The 22458-nt window shown below is 42.4% G+C and overlaps 2 protein-coding genes across 4 annotated transcripts; both read left to right on the top strand.

Annotated features, from left to right (window-relative positions):
* Positions 1 to 1039: 1039 nt before the first annotated feature.
* On the top strand, positions 1040 to 3298 carry LOC148183716 (CARD- and ANK-domain containing inflammasome adapter protein-like). Its single transcript, XM_088060086.1, has one exon. It carries the CDS (start codon positions 1040 to 1042, stop codon positions 3296 to 3298), a length of 2259 nt encoding a protein of 752 aa, XP_087916212.1.
* Positions 3299 to 4998: 1700 nt separating this feature from the next.
* Positions 4999 to 21326, top strand: MYSM1 (Myb like, SWIRM and MPN domains 1). 3 transcript variants are annotated; one of them, XM_014250917.2, is made up of 20 exons: positions 4999 to 5124; positions 6982 to 7057; positions 7279 to 7349; positions 7613 to 7690; positions 7819 to 7845; positions 8265 to 8343; positions 8825 to 8923; positions 9352 to 10106; positions 10944 to 11074; positions 11850 to 11953; positions 12844 to 12921; positions 13948 to 14036; positions 14356 to 14410; positions 14489 to 14539; positions 15347 to 15421; positions 15686 to 15874; positions 16060 to 16192; positions 17227 to 17332; positions 17447 to 17504; positions 18266 to 21326. In XM_014250917.2, the coding sequence occupies exons 1-20, from the start codon at positions 5066 to 5068 to the stop codon at positions 18422 to 18424; spliced, it is 2472 nt and encodes an 823-aa protein (XP_014106392.1). In that variant the 5' UTR covers positions 4999 to 5065; the 3' UTR covers positions 18425 to 21326. The 3 variants fall into 3 exon arrangements, with proteins under 3 accessions (XP_014106392.1, XP_087916335.1, XP_087916336.1); XM_088060209.1 differs by lacking the exon at positions 4999 to 5124 and adding an exon at positions 5344 to 5428; XM_088060210.1 differs by lacking the exon at positions 4999 to 5124 and adding an exon at positions 5920 to 6026.
* The last annotated feature ends 1132 nt before the right edge of the window (positions 21327 to 22458 follow it).

Here is a 22458-nt window from a genome sequence, read left to right as displayed (position 1 = left end):
GCAAAGGGAGCAGGACCCAGCAGAAAGGGCACTGAACTAAGAAACTCATGGCAAAATTTCCCATTTGCTTAAATAAGGTCAAGCTTTCAGCTTCTCAGCTCATTTTACCTCCAGCTTTTCCCAAACTCTGTAATCTCAATTTCTCTCTCAATTGGTTTCAAAATGTGTAGATAATTACTATTTTATTTCCTTCTCTTCTATAGGGAATTTAAATACCAATAAGTTAAATTAATTACAGCTAGATCCCAAGGTCCTACATCCATATGGAAGACTACACAAATTCTAAGCTCTAATTATACTTTAAATGTTGCACTCTGAATCACACGCCTTGATCCACCTCATGTAAAAGAATTAACTTCCAGACAGACTCTGGGTTAGAGCAGGAATGACAAGCTAAATGGCCTTAAATATACCCCTGACTGGAATTGTAGCTCATATTAGAAAGGCTGGATCGCTTTTTATAACCAGCTGCTTATACAGTTTATTTTTATCTCGGTCTTTATGCTTTTGTTTCATTGCATTATAGGGTTTTCACCTGCATAGCTGGCAGTGTACACTCTTTCATTTCAGATCATACAAGGTGTGTGATCATGGCAACAGTAACTATGAATTTTCTTTTGTCATGTTTAATTGACTGGTCATTTAGGAACCAGCTTGGCCAGAGGAACAGAGAAACTCGACTAACAGCTATCTTCTATTCAAATACCAGATTCACAAAACCATTCTAAAAATCCCTAATTAAGCATTAAAAATCTGGAAGAAGGCTTTCAAGTGAAATATCTTTACATATCATAGACTTTTGTTTTGTTATTAAGCTGTATTCGTTGCTAAGGAAGAACAGAGAAGATCAAAGGACTCCTAACAGCTAGAAACTCAAAGGTGAGGGAGTTTTGATTTCTTTAAAGATTTATCACTGATCTACAATGGTTGTTGGTTCATGGTTCTATGAAAAGACTGAAATTATGCGAGCCTGCTTTGCTATTTCCTATTTACCGTCAAACAATACCTCAATTTACTTTTTTTGATTAGCAACGTGATCATGCATTCAAGCAGCCTGTTTACAAATCCATATGCAATTGAAGTCATAAGGACTAAAAAAGAAGAACTTGTACAAGGCATAAATGACCCAGACCAGCTCCTGCACTGGCTGATTGAAAACGGTATTTTCACCCCAGAAAAAAAGCTGGTCCTGAGTTTCTACAGGACACGAACAGCAAAGAACTCTCGAGTTTTAGACATGCTCATTTCTCAAGGTGAACGAGCCTGCAGGCTCTTTTTTTATCCATGTTTAAAGCAAGTGGAGCCAAAACTTTACAGCGAGATAAGAAAATACGTCAGTGAAGTAAATGAAAGCATTGGAGATGCCAGAAGACGGTTGCTTGGGTATTTACTTGAAAAAGATAAAGTTTGGTTTGCAAATAGCAGCAAACAGCACCAGGGCAAAAATGACAGACCTGGGGGAGAAAAGTACAGAGAGATTATTAAGAAGAAAGGAAAAGTAACTCCACTTTCAAGGGCAACAAAGCCTAGAAAACATCCTGCTGCTGTCCACATCTTTGCTGCAGTTGCTAAAGGCTTCCTTCCAGAGTTAGAGAAAACACTGAAGGATAGTGATCTCAATGTGCTCAACCATTCCAGTGAAACACTTCTGCATGTTGCAGCTGCTCATGGCCAACTATCCATCATGGAGTATTTGCTCAGCAAAGGTGCAAGGACAGGAGTGAAGGATGGGAAAGGGAGAACAGCCCTGCACAGGGCTGCTGAGAAAGGCCATGGAGGTGCAGTCCAGGTGCTTCTCCGGGGTGGTGCTTCCATGCATGCTGTGGATATGGAAGGCAAGACACCACTTCACTGGGCTGCAGAGAATAACCACAGCCACATATTGAAGATGCTCCTGAAAGAAGAGGCAAGGAGCTGCAGGAATCAGCACAACTTTTTACACATGGCAGCTCTTAGAGATGAGAGCACCCTGGCCAAAATGCTTTTAGAGGCTGGTGCCTCCACTGAAGGAAAGGATGAGAGAGGACAGAGTGCTCTCAGTTATGCGATTTCTCAGGGATCTGAAAACACTGCAAAAGTGCTTCTAGAAGCCGGAGCCACTGTTGATTCCAGCACGGTTGAAAGAGCCTTTAACAGCAAACACCCATCCATCTTCGAAATCCTACTGGAATATTCTAAAGATCTGCCTGCTGACATCATGGAGTCAGCTCTTTTTAGAGCTGTACAGAAGAATCTGCACAGTGTTGTAGCAGCTTTGATTGACAGAGGCACAGATATCAATGCCCACAACAAAATGCATTTCACTCCTTTGCTGCTGGCCTGTGAAATGGGCAAAGCAGAGTCAGCAGAAGTTCTGATAGAAAAAGGAGCAAACTTGGGACTAAGGACTCCTGCTGCAGACACAGCTTTGCACTTGGCAGTGCAGGCTGGGGCTGCTTCCATCGCAGGTCTGCTCCTAAGCAAGGGGATGGACACAAACCTCAGGAACCGAGCCGAGGAAACCCCGCTCCATGTTGCTGCGCTCCAGAATAACGGAGCACTCGTTGGTGTTTTAGTCAATGCTGGGGCCAGGATTAACGCTGTCACTAAAGACTTTGTTACTCCCCTGCATATGGCAAGTCAGAGAGGTCACACTGATGTTGCCCGACAGTTGCTGCACCACAAAGCTCATGTTAATGCTCAGGACAAGCAGGCAAAGTCCCCTTTACATCTGGCTGCTGAGCAGGGACACAAAACACTGGCAGAGATGCTCCTGAAGGCCCAAGCTGATCCCAACACACAGGACAAGGAGAAGAAGACTCCCCTGCATGCTGCAGCTCTGAGAGGACACCTCAGCATCGTGGAAGTGCTGTTAGCTAACAAAGGGAGAGCTGGAGCTAAGGACATGGATGGATGCACCCCACTGCACTATGCCACCATGAAAGGAAACACAGACATCATAAAAGCTCTCCTGGCCTCCGGGAAAAATAAAAATATTGATGACAGAAATGTTTGGAGGAAGACAGCCCTGCATATTGCAGCAGAGTATGGACATGGAGAGCTGATAAATCTTCTCCTGAGCCATGGGGCTGCCATCAATGCCTCGGACAGCAGCAAGGACACTGCCCTGCACTGTGCCTGCAGGGCTGGGCACCTCAGCGCTGTCAGTGCCCTCCTCAACTGGGCACGAGCGGAAAAAGCAAATTTACTTGCTGTGAACAGCCTCAGAAAGACTCCACTCCAAGTAGCAGGATTTAGTAAGACAGAAAACCAGGCTCAAATTTTAGCTCTGTTGAAAAAGAAAATGTTAATAAAATGAAGATGTAAAGAAAACCCTTTACACTGAAGTGCAGAATTCTCTTTAATGTAATTTGGATAGTCATAATGTGGAATATGATTGAGAATTATGCTTTAGCTGGCAGAATTAAGTTAGCAAAGGTGATCTTGAAAAAAAAAGATCTTAAAGACACTGTTCAACTTTAAAGTATTGATTAGTCTTCTGCTTCTCTCATGATTCACATACTTGGGACCTGTTTAAAATGCTTTAGCCATAAACACATTGTGTTTGACCTCTTCTAGTATAAATCAAGACAAATATAGAAAACATCTTTTCATATATCTGTGAATATTAGCCAGTATGGATAGCTTAGTTAGACATTGTTTGGCAAAATCACAAGTGAAAAAACACAACCTATTATAAATAGGAAGACGTCTGTATTTCCTCAAGGTATTCCTGAGACTGCAACAATTATTAACAATTCTTTTTCTTTCTATCTTTTGTCATACCATGGTTAAATTTTGCATTTTTAAGTAGAGAGAACAAAACCCATCGCATTTGCCATTTATTAATTTCACTTTCATTCCAGCACAAAGATAAAATATGTAGAATAAAAAGGTTGCAACAGAGTTTCTTTCAAAATATTTGTATTGAGACAACAACACAAATGTAAACAGAAACACTTTGAGTCAACAGAAAGTTCTCTGGGATTACTTCCTATATAATGATAATCAATCCTTACACTTCCCTTCAGATTACAAGCCAAGTTACCACAAACACTCAAACACCTCTTGAGAAACAAAACACAGATTTAAGAATGCATGAGACTAAAACTGATTTTTTGTTATCAATAAAACACTTTAACTTGACCCTTGCAATGTCCTGGTTAAGGAACAGACATGACCACGAATTTCAGAGACATGGGCACACAGGCTCAGAGAATCACAGAACCATTTAGGATGGGAAAGACCTCCAAGACCATCAAGTCCAACCTGTGACCAATCACCACCTTGTCAACCAGAGCACTGAGTACCACCTCCAGGGATGGGGACTCCACCACCAACCTGGGCAGGGTGTTCTAATGTTTAATCACCTCTTTTTAGAAAAACTTTTTCCTAATATTCAATCTAAACCTCCCCTGGTGCAACCTGAGGCTGCTTCCTCTTGTTCTGTCCCTTGTTCCTGGGAGCTGAGCCCGAACCCCCAACCGGCTCGCCCTCCCGACAGGGAGTTGTGGAGAGAAAAAATGTCCCCCCCGAGTCTCCTTTTCTCCAGGCTGAGCCCCCCCAGCCACTCATCACACCTGTGCTCCAGGCCCTTCATGTCCTTCCTACAGTGAGAGGCCCAGACCCGCACACATCTCTGAGGGTGTCCCTCACCAATCTATGCTCCAGCCTCCCTTCGCCGCCTCCCGCACTCCCCCTCAGGCCCCGCTTGTCACCCCTTTCCCCTTCGCTCTCAGCCCAGCCCTGTCCCCTCAGCTCCCGGCCCTGTCCCCTCAGCTCCCGGCCCTGTCCCCTCAGCTCCCGGCCCTGTCCCCTCACCGGCGGCCCTGTCCCCTCACCGCCCCACCATATCCCCTCAGTCCGGCCATGATCCCTCAGCTCTCGGCCATGTCCCCCAGCTCCCGACCACGTCTCCTCACGGCCGGGCCCTGTCCCTCAGCTCGCCGCCCGCCCCAGCCGCTCCGCGCTCCGCCTACCCCAGCGCCATCTCCGCCTCCGCCGCGGCCGCTCCTCGGGCACTGCTCCCGCCTATCTCCGCGGTGTCGGGCCCGCCCCTTCCCGCGATAGCGCCGGGCCCGCTGTCATGGCGGCGGCGGAGGAGCCCGAGGTGGACATCGAGGGGGACCCTGCGGCCGCGCCGGGGTGAGTGAGGGGCGCCAGGGTCCCGCTGCGGCTGGGCAAACGCGTCCCGTCCCCCCGCGGCGGGCGGGGGTCGTGAGGGGAGAGCCGCTTCTGGGGGGGCGGCCCGGGCCGGGCGCTTCCCGGGAGAGACCTTGGAGTGTCACGGAGTGCCTGTGGAGAAGGGGCATCGTCGGGAAGGGCACTGAGGACGGGGCTGTGATAGCGCTGATGTGAGGAGAACGAGGAACCGCCTCATGGAATCCTCCAGAGCCCGGAACAGCGCTGCGAGGCTGCTGGGAGAATCCTTAAAATACCCATGGAGAAGGTGCCGGGTTGTATAACTGTGTCAGGGAGCTCGCGGAGGCAGGGAGGCTCAGAAAGCTGAACACCTGGAGCGAGGTGCAGAAAACGGGCTCATAGAATGTTAGCGATTGGAAGTGACCTTAAAGATCTTCTAATCGCAATTCTCTGCCATGAACAGGGATATCTCCCACTAGAACAAATTGTTCAAGGCTTTATTAAAGCTGGCTTTGAATGCTGCCAGAGCTGGGGCATCCACAATCTCGCTGGGCAACCTGTACCAAGGCATTACCATCCTCAAGTAAAGAATTTCTTCCTAATATCTAACTTAATTTTTCCCTTTTTCAATTGGTACTCATTAGTCCTTGTCCTATCACTACAGTTCCTGCAGAGTCCCTCTCCAGCTTCCCTGTAGCCCTTTCAGATAGTGGAAGTTTGCTATCAGGTCTCCACACAACCTTCTCTTCTCCAGGCTGAACAGCCCCAGCTCTCCCAGCCTGTCTTTGTAAGGGAGGTGCTCCAGTGCTCTTATCAACATCTTGGCTTCCTCTGGACTTGCTCCAACACTTCCATGGCCTTCTCATGTTGGGGACCTCAGAGCTGGATGCAGCACCTCACTGCAGGTGAGGTCTCACCAGAGCAAAGCCCTGCTGGCCATGTTGCTTTTGATGCAGCCCAGGATTCTATTGGCTTTCTGGGCTTCAGCAAACTCACAGATAAGGGATGCTGAAGTGAGGAGGCAGTGACTGTAATGCCTTAAATAAAGCACTTGCAGGTGCTGGGAGAGAAGGAGAGGTTTGTACCAGAGTCACACTGCCCCAGGTAGCCCCTGCCACTGCTGCACACTGGCTGCTGGCCACGGGAGCTCTTGGTCCCACCCTCTCCTGGGCACACTCATAAAGAAGCAGGAGTTGTACTGATCTCTGGACATGGAGACTCATCCTGGTCCTTTATCCTATAAAGAGATGTTTGAAGTACTGCACAAAGTAGTTCAGAGCAGTAGGTGAGATTAATTTAGTAGCACTGCAGGGAATATAGGGCTAGTCTTTGAATGTTCTGGAAGTAAAGATTTTTGAAAGCAAGTAATTATACTAAGATGATCTTATACTGCATGAAAATAAAATGTAGTTGATCAATGGATTTAATCAATGACAGACCTCTAATTAGTAGTTATTTACAGAAAAGATTAAATATAAACTGAATGAAGTCTATATGAACATGAGATTAACTATTGGGAAGAAGCTCTTCCCTGTAAGGGTGGTGAGCCCTAGCCAGGTTGGGCAGGGCTTGGAGCAACTTAATCTGGTGGGAGATGTCTCTGTCCATGGCAGGGGTTGGAATGAGATAGTTTTCCATCCAAACCATTCCAGGATTTTATTCTATTCTAACAGCCCTGCTGACAGGATTCTATTAAACCTTGTGCAAGTAGGAGCATTCCTCAGCAGGAAAAGCAGTTTGCCTTTACAAGAAAATGCTTTTACCTTGTTGGGGGTAAGATGTAGAAATGTTAAGTGATGATAATACAACTCAATGACATTCAATATTAAAAATGGTTCTGAACAATGCAATCTCTTTCAGAGATCATGAAAACACAGCATCAAGCCTGCTGCAGGATCACTATCTTGATTCATCTTGGAGAACTGGAAACAGTCTTGTAAGTATTTTTTTAATCAAAATTTTAATCATTGTTTTAATAATTTTTTTTAATGTTGTAGTGAGGTTATCAGAGCTTCTATATTCTCTCCTCCATGCATGTACATGCTATTTTACATTTTTAACCAGTGCTTCTTCCTTACTTTTAGAAACTATTTATTGTCAGTACTCAAGTACAGTGTGACAGAATTCAGATTTAAAATGTATTTTTGTTGTTTGCAGCCCTGGACATTGGACAGCAGCATTAGTGAAGAAAACAGGGCTGTCATTGAGAAGATGTTGCTGGAAGAAGAGTATCCTTTTTCTGATTTGGTTTTATGTTTTCCTGTGGAATGCCAAAACACCTCCTATTTCCAAAAGAACTGGACAAATATTTCCTTCTAAGGTGACTGAAGCCCTGTCACCTAGGTAGATTGCAGAAATCCTGCTGTAGAAACTTCATTGTTTGTTTCTACAGGTGGGTAATCCTGAAGCAGTGTAATTAATTTGATTATTAAAATTCTCACAAGTACAAATATCTCTGCTTCTTTGAAAACTTACTTAATGACTATTGCAGATATTATTTATCTAATAAATCGCTTTCTGAAAAAATATGGCTCAACCAAAAGGAAGTAGAGAAAAGATCTATGAAAAGGTAAGATCTCTGGGAAAAATTCTTAAGTTAGCTGAGTAGAAATGAAAAGTCCTTCTGAAATAAGGTTATTGCTGGATATACACCAGCAGCACAATTATTAATTTTCATTTTCACTCTTGTGTTTGCAGCCCACATAAGAAAACTGGAAAAGTCATGTACGTACATTTTAACAATTGAATTGCATTTTTAAGTGTGGTGACAGGAAGAAATATTGTTGTGTGTAACAAGAGGCTAGATCAAACCAGGCTTTGGGGGAGTTTTTGGTAGCACAGTGGTCCTTCTGATAAAAAATAGTTAATTCTAGTTGCCTTTTTACCTGAACTTTTGTGTTGCCTGCTTTGATGTGTTTCTATGCCTTGGTCACTGATGAATTTTGAGTTGCCTTGAATCTTCCGTCATAATTGAGAAGCTTATGTGATTCTCAGTATTTTATTTATGAGTCACATTCATGTTTAGAGCAATACTTGGAGTTTTGCCAAAGACGGGGAATAGTCCTCCTGTCAGAAAGTGCCTTGAGTGACTGGAGAATATCTGGATTTGGGAAAGCCCTGATTTCTGCTTCCTGCATTCCCAGGGTGCGTTCACCTACAAAATCACCTGGCTGCTCCTTGAAGTGGACACCAGAGGAAAAAGAGCTGTTTGAACAAGGACTGGTGAGTTTGTTTATATAGATAGATAGATAGTATTTTAAATTGAATTAATGAGTTTATCTTGAACAGTAAAGTAGTTGACATGAATGAGCATGTTGTATAATCAACTATAGTGTGTTCTGAAGGCAAATCAGGTGATAAAGTAAAATCCTTTACTGTTGTAAGGTCTGCAGAGATTATATGGTTGTGCCAGTTGAAAAAGGGTTTGCTTTGCCAAGCACAAGGATTCCTTGGGATAATAGGCAGCAGAGTACTTGAAATATGTGAAGAAGATACCTTTAGTGAAGAGTAACAATAATTCTTACTATTGGTTGCAGTTTCCTTCTTGGTAGAACATAAATAAATAGTGAGGTTCTTTACCATGGGTTTCCTGTACTGTTTGTGTGTTTTCATGAGTAATGAGGTTTTGAACTCATTTGATACATGCAGTGCCATGTCTGGGATGTCAGAGTTTGGGTCACTTCCATGTGCTTTGTTGTTTCAGGTGAAATTTGGCCGCAGGTGGACGAAAATTGCCAAATTGATCGGCACTCGAACTGTTCTGCAGGTTAAGAGCTATGCTCGGCAGTACTTCAGGAACAAGGTAAATGGAGCATCCTTGGAGCTGGCAAAAAGGTGTTTGCAAATGGGTAGCTTGGTTTTAATGTGTCAAAGCAGGTACTTTGATCATTCCCATATTCAGAGAAATGGAATATCCTTATTTGCAGATTTAAGTGTGAAGTCAGACCTGATTTCAAATTCCTAGAGTGACCACTGTTTTTATTGTTAGTATAACGAAACAATAAATGCAGTATAATTGTGGTCCCTTACACTGTTGGTTGTTAGCCTGAAAATACTGGTTTTCTACTACACAGCTCTTTTTTGCTGTGTGTTGTAGATTTAGCTTCAGCCTCATTTGAGATTTCATGGCTTTAAGAAGAAACAAAACTTTCTAGAAACTTTCTAGGGTTTTTGTACTGGAAGTGGTTTTGTTTGTTTTTCCCTCCTAAAAGTGTTTTATATTTTCCTAAGGCAAAAAATGGTGATTCAGAAAAAGAAGAGCAAAGTCAGTGTGGGAGCAGCCTTCCCATGGAAGATGGGATAAACGTGGAAGCTGGAAGCTTGAGAGGCCGTGCAGACCCCAACCTGAATGCAGTAAAAATCGAAAAGCTGTCAGATGATGAGGAAGTGGACATAACTGATGACATGGATGAACTACTCACTCCTGCCTTTCAGCAAGAAACAGGAAAATCTGAATTATCTGGTGTCCCAAAAAGTCCAGCTGAAGAAACAAAAGCAGTGGAACAAAGTTTTTCATCTGCTGGCCACAGTTCTGCAACTGCTTTGCCTAAAGAAGATGCTCAGCACACCAAGCCAGAGACAGTGGATGCATTGGTATTTCCTGCTGTGGCAGCAACGTGTTCCCAGCACCTGAACGGGGATAAATCTGTGAATTTGGATTACCAGCAGTACAATAATTTTGTTGAGAAAGCTGAACAGGGTGGACCAGTCACATGTCATGGGACTGCACAAGGACCTGATCAGGAGCTCAGTGAGGAACCAAGTGACCTGGCTGATAATGGATTGCTTTTTCCTTCTCTCTGCCAAGTGGATGAAGATCATCAAGAGGAAGCAGAGGAGCTGAAGCCACCTGAAAAAGAAGTGGAGGTTGACAGAAGCATCATTCTAGAAGAAGAAAAGCAGGCTATTCCCGAATTCTTTGAAGGGCGCCAGGCCAAAACACCAGAGCGTTATTTGAAAATCAGGAATTATATTTTGGATCAGTGGTGAGATGCATTAATTTCTTTTACTGAAATAAGTGATTAAGATGTCCTGGTCTGATGTAGTTAAAGCACTACTTAGCACTAATAGCCTACTTCTGAATAGAGTGAAATTAATTCTGTGGTAGCTTGCCAGTGAAGAGCATTCATTATTAATGCTTCTTTTGCATCTTCCTCATTTTTTCACTGGCATTCTGGAAGCTGAGCAATGAAAACACTTTGAAGCATTAAGAAAATGAATGTTCTGTACCAGAATAGGCTGCATTTATTTTGGCTGTGCTATTTTCTTGCCATTTTTGCCATCCTATACGTAAGAATGGTTTTAATTAATGGTTCCTTAAAATAACCAGTAGCATTAATTCTATAGCCCTGCCTTTACAGAAGGGCAGCAAGAGGTAGTAATCTGTGCTAGAGCAAATAATGTACACCAAAAGAATGCCTCAGATTAAGAATCCATTTGGAGTGGTGCTTGTACACTTGAATATTTTATATTCCATCTCAAAAAAATCAGTGTAAGGTACTGTAGTGGCCTTTAGGAGGCTCAAAATAATTTGCTTGCTAGTTTTGGTTTGTGCTTGCTTAGAAGTAGAAAGATTTATTGAGTTTAACTCTGTTACCACTCAGTTGTCTTATGCTCTGACAGCTTCTAGTTGCAAAGAGAGACTAAAATTCCATTCTACACCAGAGAAGTGTTGAACTGAGAAGATTCAGTATCAGTTTAAAGGAAGGAATAAATGCATAGAGAGTGAAAGCAGGTCCTCAGTTAAAGTCACTGAATTCCTTCATCCCCTCATGGTTTGTTCTGCTTGTTCTGGTTTGACTGGGTGTTGTGCTTTGTTTTAGGGAGAGATGTAAACCCAAATACCTGAACAAGACCTCAGTGCGCCCAGGCCTGAAGAACTGCGGGGACGTCAACTGCATCGGGCGGATCCACACGTACCTGGAGCTGATAGGAGCAATCAACTTTGGCTGTGGTAAAGATATTTCTGTTAGAGTCACTAAAGAGCCTCTTCTGCTGCAATGCTGAGGGACTGCCCAGCGTTAGGGTGTGCTACTCACACAGAGAATGCACATTCATCCTTGCTAGGAGGGACCTTCCAAGCAGATTCTCTCATAACCTTGGAAATATAGAGGAGCTCACACAAAACCTTCTGTTTTTTATTTCCCTTTCCTCATGTTTAACCACACACCAGTTGGTGGAATGTTTGTTTTGTTTTATGCTTTTCTGTGTGTCCTGATACCAGCTGTGCTTGAAATTTTGCCCTCCTTCTTATTAGGCAGAATTCAAGTAGTTGTTTCTTTTCCCATACTGATTTATAACTGTTTCCTAGATAAACACCAATGTCTTCATCCTCAGGGCTAGTTTTTAAATAATTCAAGTGTTAAAATTAGGTGACCTGTTAAAAGTGTATATGCACCTGTAACTTGATGTTGGTTTAGCGGCTCTGAATAAATTTTGGTCCAAAGGTGAATGACAGTTACCTAGGAGAGGAGCAAAGCCCTGAAACTACATTTTGTCTGAAGTAAACTAAAAATTAAATAACAAGAAGGAATTTTTGTTGTAAAAGTGTAGTGGGAGAGGGCTACGTCATCATTCAGAATTATGATTAACAAGAGATGCCTTAACTGTGAAGGTTTTGGTTGCTTTCTCCCTGTGCCACTTGCTGTTGTCAGTTAGCCATGTCGTTCCTGTGTGTGTGGCAGTGCTGAGCTCTGCTGCCACGGGAATTGTTGCTGTGTGTCCTGCAGAACAGGCCGTGTACAACCGCCCCCAGCCCGCCGACCGGAGCCGCTGCAGGGAGGGCAAGGACACGGTGGAAGCCTATCAGCTGGCCCAGCGCCTGCAGTCCATGGTACAGCTCAGGGGCAGCACAGCCAAGGGGAAAATCCTCCCAGCTTGCATTTGCGAGCCAGGGCACCTCAGGCAATTTCTCCTCTCACTCAGGTTGCAGTTTCCCTGTGATTCAGGTGGCAGTCTTGGAACAGATTTCTCACACACGCTCACATGTTCAGGTGCTTTGATCCAGCTGTCTTGTGGGCCTTCCCCTGCAGCCTGAATTCTCTCCTCCCCACCTCTCCATAATTTATTTTTTCACAAAATATTTATTATTTCACAAAATAGTGAAGTGCATTGCGGTGTGTGATTAAGTTGGGTGCTTTTCAATTGTTAAATACAGTAGGTATATGCTATGGCTTACTGAGAGCCCTATGCACACAATTAAATTCAGCAGTAACTCATAACTGCGTGAATTACCAAGGATTACCAGAGTTAATTTTTATATTCACAGCTAATGTAGCATTTTTAAGTACTTCACAGTAAGGTAAATCAGTTGATGAGAGGAAAATTAAATCAATCCCACTTTAAAAACGATAAATTAAAAGGTAAAGAACTGTAGCATACACTAAATGTAAACACACCGGGTTTATAGCTTTGTGTGTTGTCTGAGCATTAATTCAGAGCTGGATACCAATGCCCTGTTGCTGTCAGTGGTGCTGATATTCCATGGAACACGAACAGGCTTTACAGCCTTAAACCCCCAAAACTTTCCTGATGGTAATTCATGACAGATTGTGAGCTACTCAACACTACAGAAATCCAGGGTGTTCTGTATTTTCTGGGAACATGTTGGAGTGTCAGCACCATTCCTGGGGCAGTGGCCTTTTGGACATTATGGCTGCCTAGATGAAGGAAATGCAGTTTTTTGGGGTAAGAGCTTTTACTGATGGTGGTTTCTTGCCTCAGCGCACAAGAAGACGGCGAGTGCGGGACCCTTGGGGAAACTGGTGTGATGCAAAGGATTTGGAAGGACAGACATTTGAGGTAACCCTCCTGTGTTTTAAACTTACCTTAAATCATCAATTCTTGCTAATTGCTGGCATGTGCTGTTGCATCAAACAGACAAGGGAACTGTTGTGTCATAGGGACTTAACCTTTCTTGTGGAAGTGTAATTTGAAAGTACTGCAGCAGCTGGTGTATCTTCATGCTGGTAAATACAGCTGCATTTGGGGTTTGCACAGGGGTTTTATACCCATAAAATTCTTTGCCTTGTCTCATAGGAGATTTTGTGACCGGTTGCTTTCAGTTAACTGCCTTTAGGGTAACGGTAGGGGATGGGAGAATAACATTTAAATGTTATTTTTTCAGTCCCGTATGGTTTCCTTGTGCTCATTATGCAGGTGATAATGAGTTCCTAATAATAATTCTGCTACTAGCAATATCCCCAGTAATACTGTGGTTTATTAAGTGCTTAAAAATTCATGCAAGGTTAAATATTATATGGGAGAATTGGAAAGAAAATACATGTCTGTTCCTACAATTACAAATTACATGGAAAGTGAAGAACTGTAAACATCCAATTTTCCTATATAGAAAGCCTGTAACAATTATTTCCATAACAGTATCATGTTGTACCTAGTTTTGAGTAACTGTGGGTTAAAAATTCAAGCTGTTCCTGGAAAGTACATGTTGGGATGGAAATAGAGGTTGAAAACATTCATCCCTAAGGAGGGGGCATGATAAATTCTGGCCGTGGTTAGTAATGGCAGATAATCACACCTGGATTTACACCTGGTTTGTGATGTGGTCTGTGATTGTACTGAATTGGAGTGATTTGAAGGGTGAGAGAAGTCTCTTATCAGGCACCTTGTGGACTTGATCTCAGATTGTCATTCCTTCCACACTGCTTGGTTCTGCCATGGCTGTTGCCTCTTATCTTGAGTAATCTTGTAATATGCAAATTATGGTAAGAGGGCAGGGATATCAAGAATTTATTCTGGGCTGGTTTTGCAATCAGGGCTGAAGAAGCACTTCAGACATTGATTCTATTTTTAAAAAACTCTTTTCAGCATCTCTCAGCTGAAGAATTAGCAAGAAGGAGAGAGGAAGAAAAACTGAAACCTGCAAAATCTTCTAAAGGTTCAAGACAAATCAAAAGGTATTTGATTGCATGGTGTTCAAACATAGATCTGCTAGAAATGGAACAAATGTCCTGTGTAGTGTCAGGCTGGAACCCTGCACAGCATTTATATGTATCCTGGTTTGAAATAGCAGGGATGCATTTGAGATGTTCCGTGTTGGAATTCAGGAGTGTGGGAAGTGACATTTCTGTATTCGGTGGAAGTCATCATAATGTGGGCTGAGAAAATCCAGTGAAGAAAACAAGGTTATTCCTCCTCTGCCAAGGAGACAGTGGGAAACTTGAAAAGTTTCCTGACTGTCCTACATCTTTAGAGAAATTTTCTTTCATTTTATAGTTCCTTTGATCCCTTTCAGCTGATACCATGCTGTTTGTTCACGGAAGAAAAGCAGGTATGTACCTCTGAGTGAATTACCAAGAAGGCTCCACTGCTTGGGTTACTTTTCTTATTATTGTGTTTATCATTTCAGGAACCCTTTCAGGTGAAAGTGTCTTCTGAAGCACTTTTAATAATGGATTTGGTGAGCATTAAGTTTTGTCTTTCAAAAAGCTGTGATGGGTATGCTGTGGGTTTGGTTATTTTTTTCAATGAGCAACATAACAAGACCAAGAAAATAAAACAGAGAAGCTGTGGCTGCCCCATCCCTGGAATTGTTCAAGGCCAGGTTGGGTGGAGCTCTGATCAACCTGTTCTAATGGAAGGTGCCCCTGCCCATGGCAGGGGGGATAATGAGATAATCATTAATGTTTCTTCCAACCTAAACCATTCTGTGATTCTTTCCAGTCAGACCTAGAAGTGAGAATCTAGTATTAAATCAAGCCCCTAAAATGAATGGGGTTTGTATTGTGCTTTAATGTACAACTATTGACCTTCTAGAAAAACTAATAAGAGCTTTGCTGCTTTACTGAGAGCTTTACTACTTACTACTCTCTGTCATACTTTAAATCTAATTTGCTTAAAGCTACTTTCTGTAACAGAGTGCCCTTCTGAAATCTATGGCTTCATTTTCTCCCAGTCTGGGAATTGATTTTGTGTTTGCAAAGCAATGTGTGGGTTTTTGAAGAATATCAAAATGTGTGCAGTTGTTCAGCACTGCCCAGGCTGCAGTTTTTGAAGCTAGCATTGCCTCGTGTATGGAAGCGTTGCACCCTTGCACTACATCTGTGGTGTGTCTATAATGGGAAAACTTAATCTTTTCTGTTTGCTTTAAATGGAAGTACTGGGAATTTGAGAGTCTTGAGTATTCTTTCTACATATCCTTGAGAAGTCACTGACTTATGAGAAATCCCACAACTTGGACCTTCCTACTTGTTTGATGTCATTCCAGCACTCTCATGTGTCTCTGGCAGAAGTGATTGGGCTGCTTGGTGGAAGGTACTCTGAAGCCGATAAAATTGTGGAAGTAAGTGTTTTGTCTTTTCACATCTTCTCTATAATATTAAAAATGAAATGATCATAGTTATAATTTGAATAGATGCAGCTTATTTTTAAAAGGCAACTAATTAAATACATTGAAGTTGAAATTCATTACTGTAATCTTGATTACACTTACGTTCAAGTGTCAACTGCATCATGAGGAAGATCTGATAAAGGATTAGTAAAACTCTGGAAGTCTTCTGTAACTGTTGGAGGTTCCTAGCACTGATGCAGGAGGTTCTTTCCCCAGGTGTGTGCAGCAGAGCCATGCAACAGCCTGAGCACGGGCCTGCAGTGCGAGATGGACCCGGTGTCCCAGACCCAGGCCTCGGAGTCGCTGGCGGCCAGGGGCTTCCAGGTGATCGGCTGGTACCACTCGCACCCCGCCTTCGAGCCCAACCCCTCCATCCGCGACATCGACACGCAGGCTAAGTACCAGGTACAGCAAACACACTCCAAAACACCCTGAGGCCTCCTGCTGTTCACAGGGTAATTCACCATTGCACCAATGCATTGTTCATCAGCTCAGCATCAATTGACATTAAAGCTGTTCTTTAGGTTTCACAGCGCTGCTGTTCTGAGTAAGACTGGATCTTTGTATGTGGTGTTTTTGGTGTTTTTTAGAGCTATTTCTCCAGGGGTGGTGCCATGTTCATCGGGATGATCATAAGCCCTTACAACAGGAATAATCCTCTTCCCTATTCTCAGATCACCTGTCTGGTCATTAGTGAAGAGATCAGTTCTGACGGTTCCTATCGTAAGTACCCCTGTTTAATCCAGTGTCTTAATTCTCCTTTTCCTTTTGGGTGTTATGGGGAAGATGTCTGGTTTTGAACCTGAGACATCTGTATTTATGTATTTACGTTGGTAATATGATGGAATTATATAAATGGTGTCATTTATGATGGTAACATGTGCTGGATAAACCCAGGAATTTCACTGGGAGAATAAACCTGTGAGTTGTCTCTGCTGTCAGGACAGGAATACACAAGTATAAATACATATGAGGCTGATCTTCTGTGTTAGTAGTTCCCACAATTCCTGAAAGGAGTGGAAGGGTTGGGACACGGGTCCCTGTTACTTACATGCAGAATCCATGTGAACAGCTTAGAAACTGTTTCCTGTATCTTACTTGGCCTTTGCTGCATTACAACATTCTGAACAGAATCTCTGCTCGAGGAGACAGAAGTAAATAGCAAAGAATTGGCTGCTATAGTAGCCAGAAATCCTTAATTTTTGAGTAACGTGGTCAGAGGATCAAATAAATGTGCCATAACTTCTGATGGCTCTTTTAAAATATTTTCTAGAATTCTCTTCCCCCACCTGCAGTAAACTAGAAGAATTTCTTAATTTCTGAGCAAAATTCCTTTGCAATTCAAAACAATAGTCAGCACTTCACCAGCAGCCCATTCATACTGAAAAACCAAATCTTTTTTATTAATTTAATAGGTCTTAGACAACGTAAGTGCAATTAAGTTAGAAACACTCAATTCATTTTTCCATTTCTGGGTTTGTTGTAGATTTCTGTGTCCTTCCTTATGGAATGGGAATTGGCAAGGGCAGGGAGCAGAACAGATTTGTTCCTACTCCCACCAGAATTAAATTTGGAATCCAAAACATGTCATCCTTTAACCTCCTTAATGTTGTCAAGTAACAGAACTACAGGCTTCTGCAGTCAGTAATAAATGAGGAACAGTTTTGGGGATGGAAGAGATTTTACCTAAACTAAACAGGGAAAAAAACAGTGGAGTACAGCAGAAATACTGTATAATGATCTTCAATTGATTGCAGGCCTGCCCTACAAATTTGAAATTGAACAGATGTTGGAGGAGCCTCAGTGGGAATTAATATTTGAAAAAACAAGGTGGATAATAGAGAAATACAGATTTTGCCACAGGTATGTGTCCACTTTTGTTACAAACAACCAGCTTGGAATTTTTATACATTTACTGCTATAGTCAAGACCCGTGGCTGCTTTCTCCAGCACTCGTGTTTGTTTTTCTTCCAACAGCAGTGTCCCCATGGATAAAATTTTTCATAGAGATTCTGACCTGACATGTTTGCAGAAAGTAAGTTTTCATCTCTTAACTTTTTTTATGTTAGATGTCTTTTAAAATGCAAATCTATTTCATGTCAGAAGTCACCTGGAGTTACACTTTTACAAGTCAGATATGTTAATTAATTTAAATTAATGATAATAAATTATTTCTATGGCACAGCTTATTTACTTTCAACACAGTGAAAGTAAAGATCCTCTGAGAGAGGCGGGGGTGTGGTTATGTGCAGACCCAAGGTTTGACGGTTTGTTTGGAGTGGAATTCATGGCAATTAATTACTCAGGCCTCTCATCAACATTTTGTGTGCCTTCAGTGTCAAGACCTGCACATGTGTCAGGAACAGATTTGGCCTTCCTGGTCTCCTTTATTCCATCAGTAAAATAATGCTGTGCCATGTTTTTCATGGATAAGAAGGAGCTTTAATTTTCCAGTCAGTGTAGTCAAGACAGAAACTCTGCCCAAAGCAAAAGACATAAACAGAAGACTTGCACACAGTAATTTCACACATCGAATTTTTTTTGTTTCCTCTCAATGTATCTTTGCTTATAAAGTGCATATCTAAACTTGAGTTGGTAGAAGTTGCTCTGAAGTTTAGTTGTTGGGTAATTGGTTTTAAAGACCTGGGTTTAGATCTTGTTCTTTTTCAATTTATAATATACAAAAACTTTTTGTAGTGTTCATCCTAAATAAATAAATATCTCTTTGCAATACTTAATCACAGAAAAGAGGGAGTAAATGACAATTTAAAACAGAATTCCTTTTCTTTTGCCTAGCTTTTGGAGTGCATGAGGAAGACTTTGGGCAAGGTGACAAACTGCCTCATTGCTGAAGAGTTCTTGACTCAGATAGAAAACTTATTCCTTTCCACATACAAGAGTGAAAAAAATGCTGAAGGAAGTGAGAATGAATGTTCACAAAAATTGCCAGTGTGATGGCTTTGGACTTTTGGTTTAATTTTTTAATTTCTTCCCCTCCTCTCCATTATGTCAACTCTTTCAGAATTGTTACTCCTTTTAATAGTGACTGTTAAGAATCCAGTGTCATCTTATTGTTGTGGTTTAAAAAGACTTTGAAAACTGATGTTTGTGACCTGTGGGCCAAGGAATGCTTAATGCCAATGAGGCCATGGAGTTAATGATTGACCAGCCTGATGCTTGGGAGGGACACCCTGTCAAGAATGCTGCACATCAGTCTTCAAGGAGAGCTTGTCCTCTCTCAAGTCTTTCAGTTTGGGAATTTTCTCTATAATGTTTTTATCTACAAGTGCACCTCTAACTCAGAATTAATTTGTTCCTTTGCTTTAGTGAAAGTTTGAATGAGTTCACAAAAGGGAAACTTAACTGAAATGAGAGTTTTGTAACTCAGACTTTACTGATGTCCAGTAAGAAGTTTCATCCAGTTGTAGCAAAATACATCACCCAATTTATTTTTTTGCTATTATTTTTCTTACTACTTTTCCCCATTGATTCTGATGGTCAAGTAGCTTTTTGGCACATTCTTTGCCATCCTGCTTCTATATTGGGGAGAAAAAGCTGATGAGTTTCATGACTTCTCAGTAGTGGCTGTGCTTGTTTCCAGTGGAAATGATAGCTCCTGTCTTACTACAGGTTTCCTCTTTCTGACCTTCCATTCTACAGGAAGGTTTTATGTTGTTCTCCAGATCATTGTGGCTTGTCCACTTCTGATTGCCACCGTTTCCTATGGAAACAAGAGCTCCTGATTGATAGCAGAGTGCAATGAGCAGAAAAGGATTTGTGTTTTTGAAATAAAATCCCCACTTTTATATTCAGTCTTCTCTATAATGTATAGTTCAATAGAAAAGCACTTGTTTATACCAGTTCCTCAGTTATGATATAACAGGTATATATTTAGATAAATCAGTCACAGATTGATCTTGATTGAAAAGTTTCCTGATTGCAACTTGGAAATGTTTCATGAGCTGTATCACTGTGAATCTTTTTAGAAAAAATGTGCTTTAAATGTTGCTTTCTAAATACTAAGGAAACTTGACTTGTCTACAGGTATTACTATTTACACATGTTTATCTTGGGCAGAGTTTCTCAGAGAGGTCTAAAATATATTTGGAAGTCTCAAGCAAGACTTTGAGTTTATATCTAGAGGGGAGAGAGTGGACCCAATTTTTATTTTAAGAAAATATGTGTGTGTATATATATAGTTCTACATAACATAAATGGAATTTTAAGATTTTATATGTTTCAACTTTTTGTTTATATGAAGAGTTTGAAAAGCTTTAAAATCATAGAATTGCATCCCAAGGAGGGAGCTCCTTCACAAGAAGTTAATGTTATATTTTTATCAGGCCTCATGAGTCTCTGTCACTAAGGGGAAGGAGCAGAACCTGATCAGATGAAAATGTTAGCCCTTGAAACTCAGTGATTTTCCCACATTTAAGAGCTGTGGGCTCAAAGGGGCTGGTGGGTGTTGTATGCTCTCTCTACGTTCAGGTCCCACTGCTGTGTGTAATTTACCACTTGGTGTATCCAGCTCTCTCTGGCCTCTTGACTCAGTCTGCATTTACTCTAAGCTCTCCTCTGTGGGGCTTCCTGACCACCACCATGGATTCCTGGAGTCCTGGCTAAGCTCCGCTCCAGGTGGGAGAGCATTCCTCCTGCTCAGTCAGGGGGATCAGTTGGATTGCAGTTTTACACAGGTTATTCTGGAAAATCCCCCAGGATCAGTGTCCTGCCAGTTCTAATTAGAGTTGCTAGGAGGAGAATTTTGAGCCTCCATTGTCCTAGCACCATGAAGTAGGTACTGCTCGTTGTCCACACACAATTCCAGCCCTTTAGGGATGGCTCAGGATTACCCAGGTGGTGATAACAATGTCCTGGCTGCTTCCCTTTTTAATGATCACTGAGGTAAAGTAACACAGTTGTATTATTGTATTTAACAGTGGTGTTACATAAGGAAACCTGTGAGTAACCCAGACTTTTTAAGTGATTTTTCTGAGGATGTGGGGCAGGATTGAGCCTTTGACGTGCACATAAAGGCTCCAGATCTCCAAGTGTTTGTTGCAGGGTGCTGTGGGAGAAAATACAATGCTTGTACCATCAAGCTCCAGTCTAGCACACAGAGTTCTGTAGGAATTGGAAAGAGCACAGTTGTGATGCTGAGTAATGATTTTGTTGACAGGAGCCAGGGTAAGAAAATAAACTAATCTACTTTTCATCATTCAGTTTCACTGAGTGGTTAGGAAGTTGCATGCTTCCCAGGGAATAAAAATCTGTTTAACTAATATAGCAGTTCTACCAAACATATTTTAGGCATGAAAATTTTTTATTGTAAAGCTTTTCCTCCCCATCCAGGCTTTGTTTCAGCAGACCTCTGCGGAATAATCTGCTGTTCCTTTCCTTAGGATCAGTGTTACACCTTAGCAAGTTGTTGCTCAGGACATGAGAAATTGTTGAGTAGTGAGTAGAATGATACAGTTAAAATTGGAATTCAAAAATAAATTAGCAAAAACCACACAAAATAAACCCAAACAACACTCCCCCCAGGATGTCACTTCTAGCAAATATCCCTATGGGCATTTGTTGGGTGAATTATGTTCTACTATCCCAGTTACCAGCAGTGCTGCCTCACAGGGATGCAGATCTTGTGTACAAGGGGAGAAAACATCCCTATTTTTATTTGTTTTTAACTAATTAACTTTCCTTAAACAATTCAGTTGAAAAAAATCCATAACCAAGTAAAAAGTTAATGCTGTTGCCATTGATATTCAGTACTTTTTTCCTTTGCTTACTTCTCTGCTATTTCTGACTGATAATAGGCAAGAGTCTACTAATAAAGATGGACATGCAATATACCCTGAAAGACGTGTCTGTGTTTGTACCAGCTGCTTGTCCCTGAGCCTGGCTGCAGAATATCTTTGCTCCGTTTCGGTGACAGTGACCGAGTGCTGGAGCAGAGCTCAGCTCCAGCAGAGGGAGCTTTGTCCCAGCAGCTGCAGCAGCGGTTCGGAGCTAGAGCAGAATTCTCCCTGGAGAGCCTGGAAACTCCTGGCCAGCGAGTACCTGCAGGCAGGAGTGCCTCGCCAGGGAGTTGTTTCCATCACTGTTTTACACCACTCAAGTCTCCCTCAGAAGATGCTTCAGTGGTGCTGGGGCAGGGAGGCTGGGCTGGTACCCAGTGCTGGCCACACACGTGTCACAGTCCTGAATCAGCAGTGAGGGGTTTGTGTTGGCACATGCTGAAAGTGCATTACGAACGGTGATAGTGACAACACACGCTCTCAGGTTTAATTGCAAAAGAGAGCGCTTTTTATTCTTCCAGATCTTCTTTTATAGACAGTTCCTAGAAGGTCTGAAAAGGTAAAGCTTTCATTGGTCATCAAACCAACACATCACCATCACTGGACAGCTAGGAATGACACCCCTCGACCGTTCCTTGCAAGTAAACAAGGAGACAAACAACACCTGCAAAGGTTGTTTTCCTTCTCTAAGGACTGTTTGAATTCCTCCTTACAATTTCTCAGGCCACGCTTTCTCAGGCCCGTGTGAGAAAGTTACATGACTTAATTTCACACAGACACTGCACTACTTCTCGCATTCAGCATCCATATGGAAGTGCCCAACAGATCCCTTTCCATCAGCCACATTCCCTCCCCAGATCTGCTCCTGGTGTGTGGTTCCAGCTCTGTATCGGATTCCTTCCTGCTGTGCTGGAGAGAATTTGCTCTGCAGGGCAGGGCTGAGCCATGAGGACTGGCTGGGTGTAGGGGGAAGAGAAGCTGTGGAGGAGGACAGTGCACCCCAAAAGGGGACTGTGGCACAGCTGAGCACCCCAAAAATGGGGGTGTGGCACAGCTGAGCACCCCAAGTGTCTGCGTGGGGAGGGAGAGATGCTGTGCTGGTGCTGTGCCCCCCTGAGGAAATGAGGGATAAGGGATTTCATCCATCCCCACGGGAAGTAGCTGGTTTAACGTCCCAGTGAACACTGTAATCAC

The sequence above is a fragment of the Pseudopodoces humilis genome, chromosome 10 (assembly GCF_049639895.1).
Source record: "Pseudopodoces humilis isolate 2021_Gansu_Grassland_sample_001 chromosome 10, ASM4963989v1, whole genome shotgun sequence".
Classification (NCBI taxonomy): Eukaryota; Metazoa; Chordata; class Aves; order Passeriformes; family Paridae; genus Pseudopodoces; species Pseudopodoces humilis.
The sequence above is the reverse complement of the archived record's forward strand: the minus strand, read 5'-3'. Positions and strand labels throughout refer to the sequence as shown.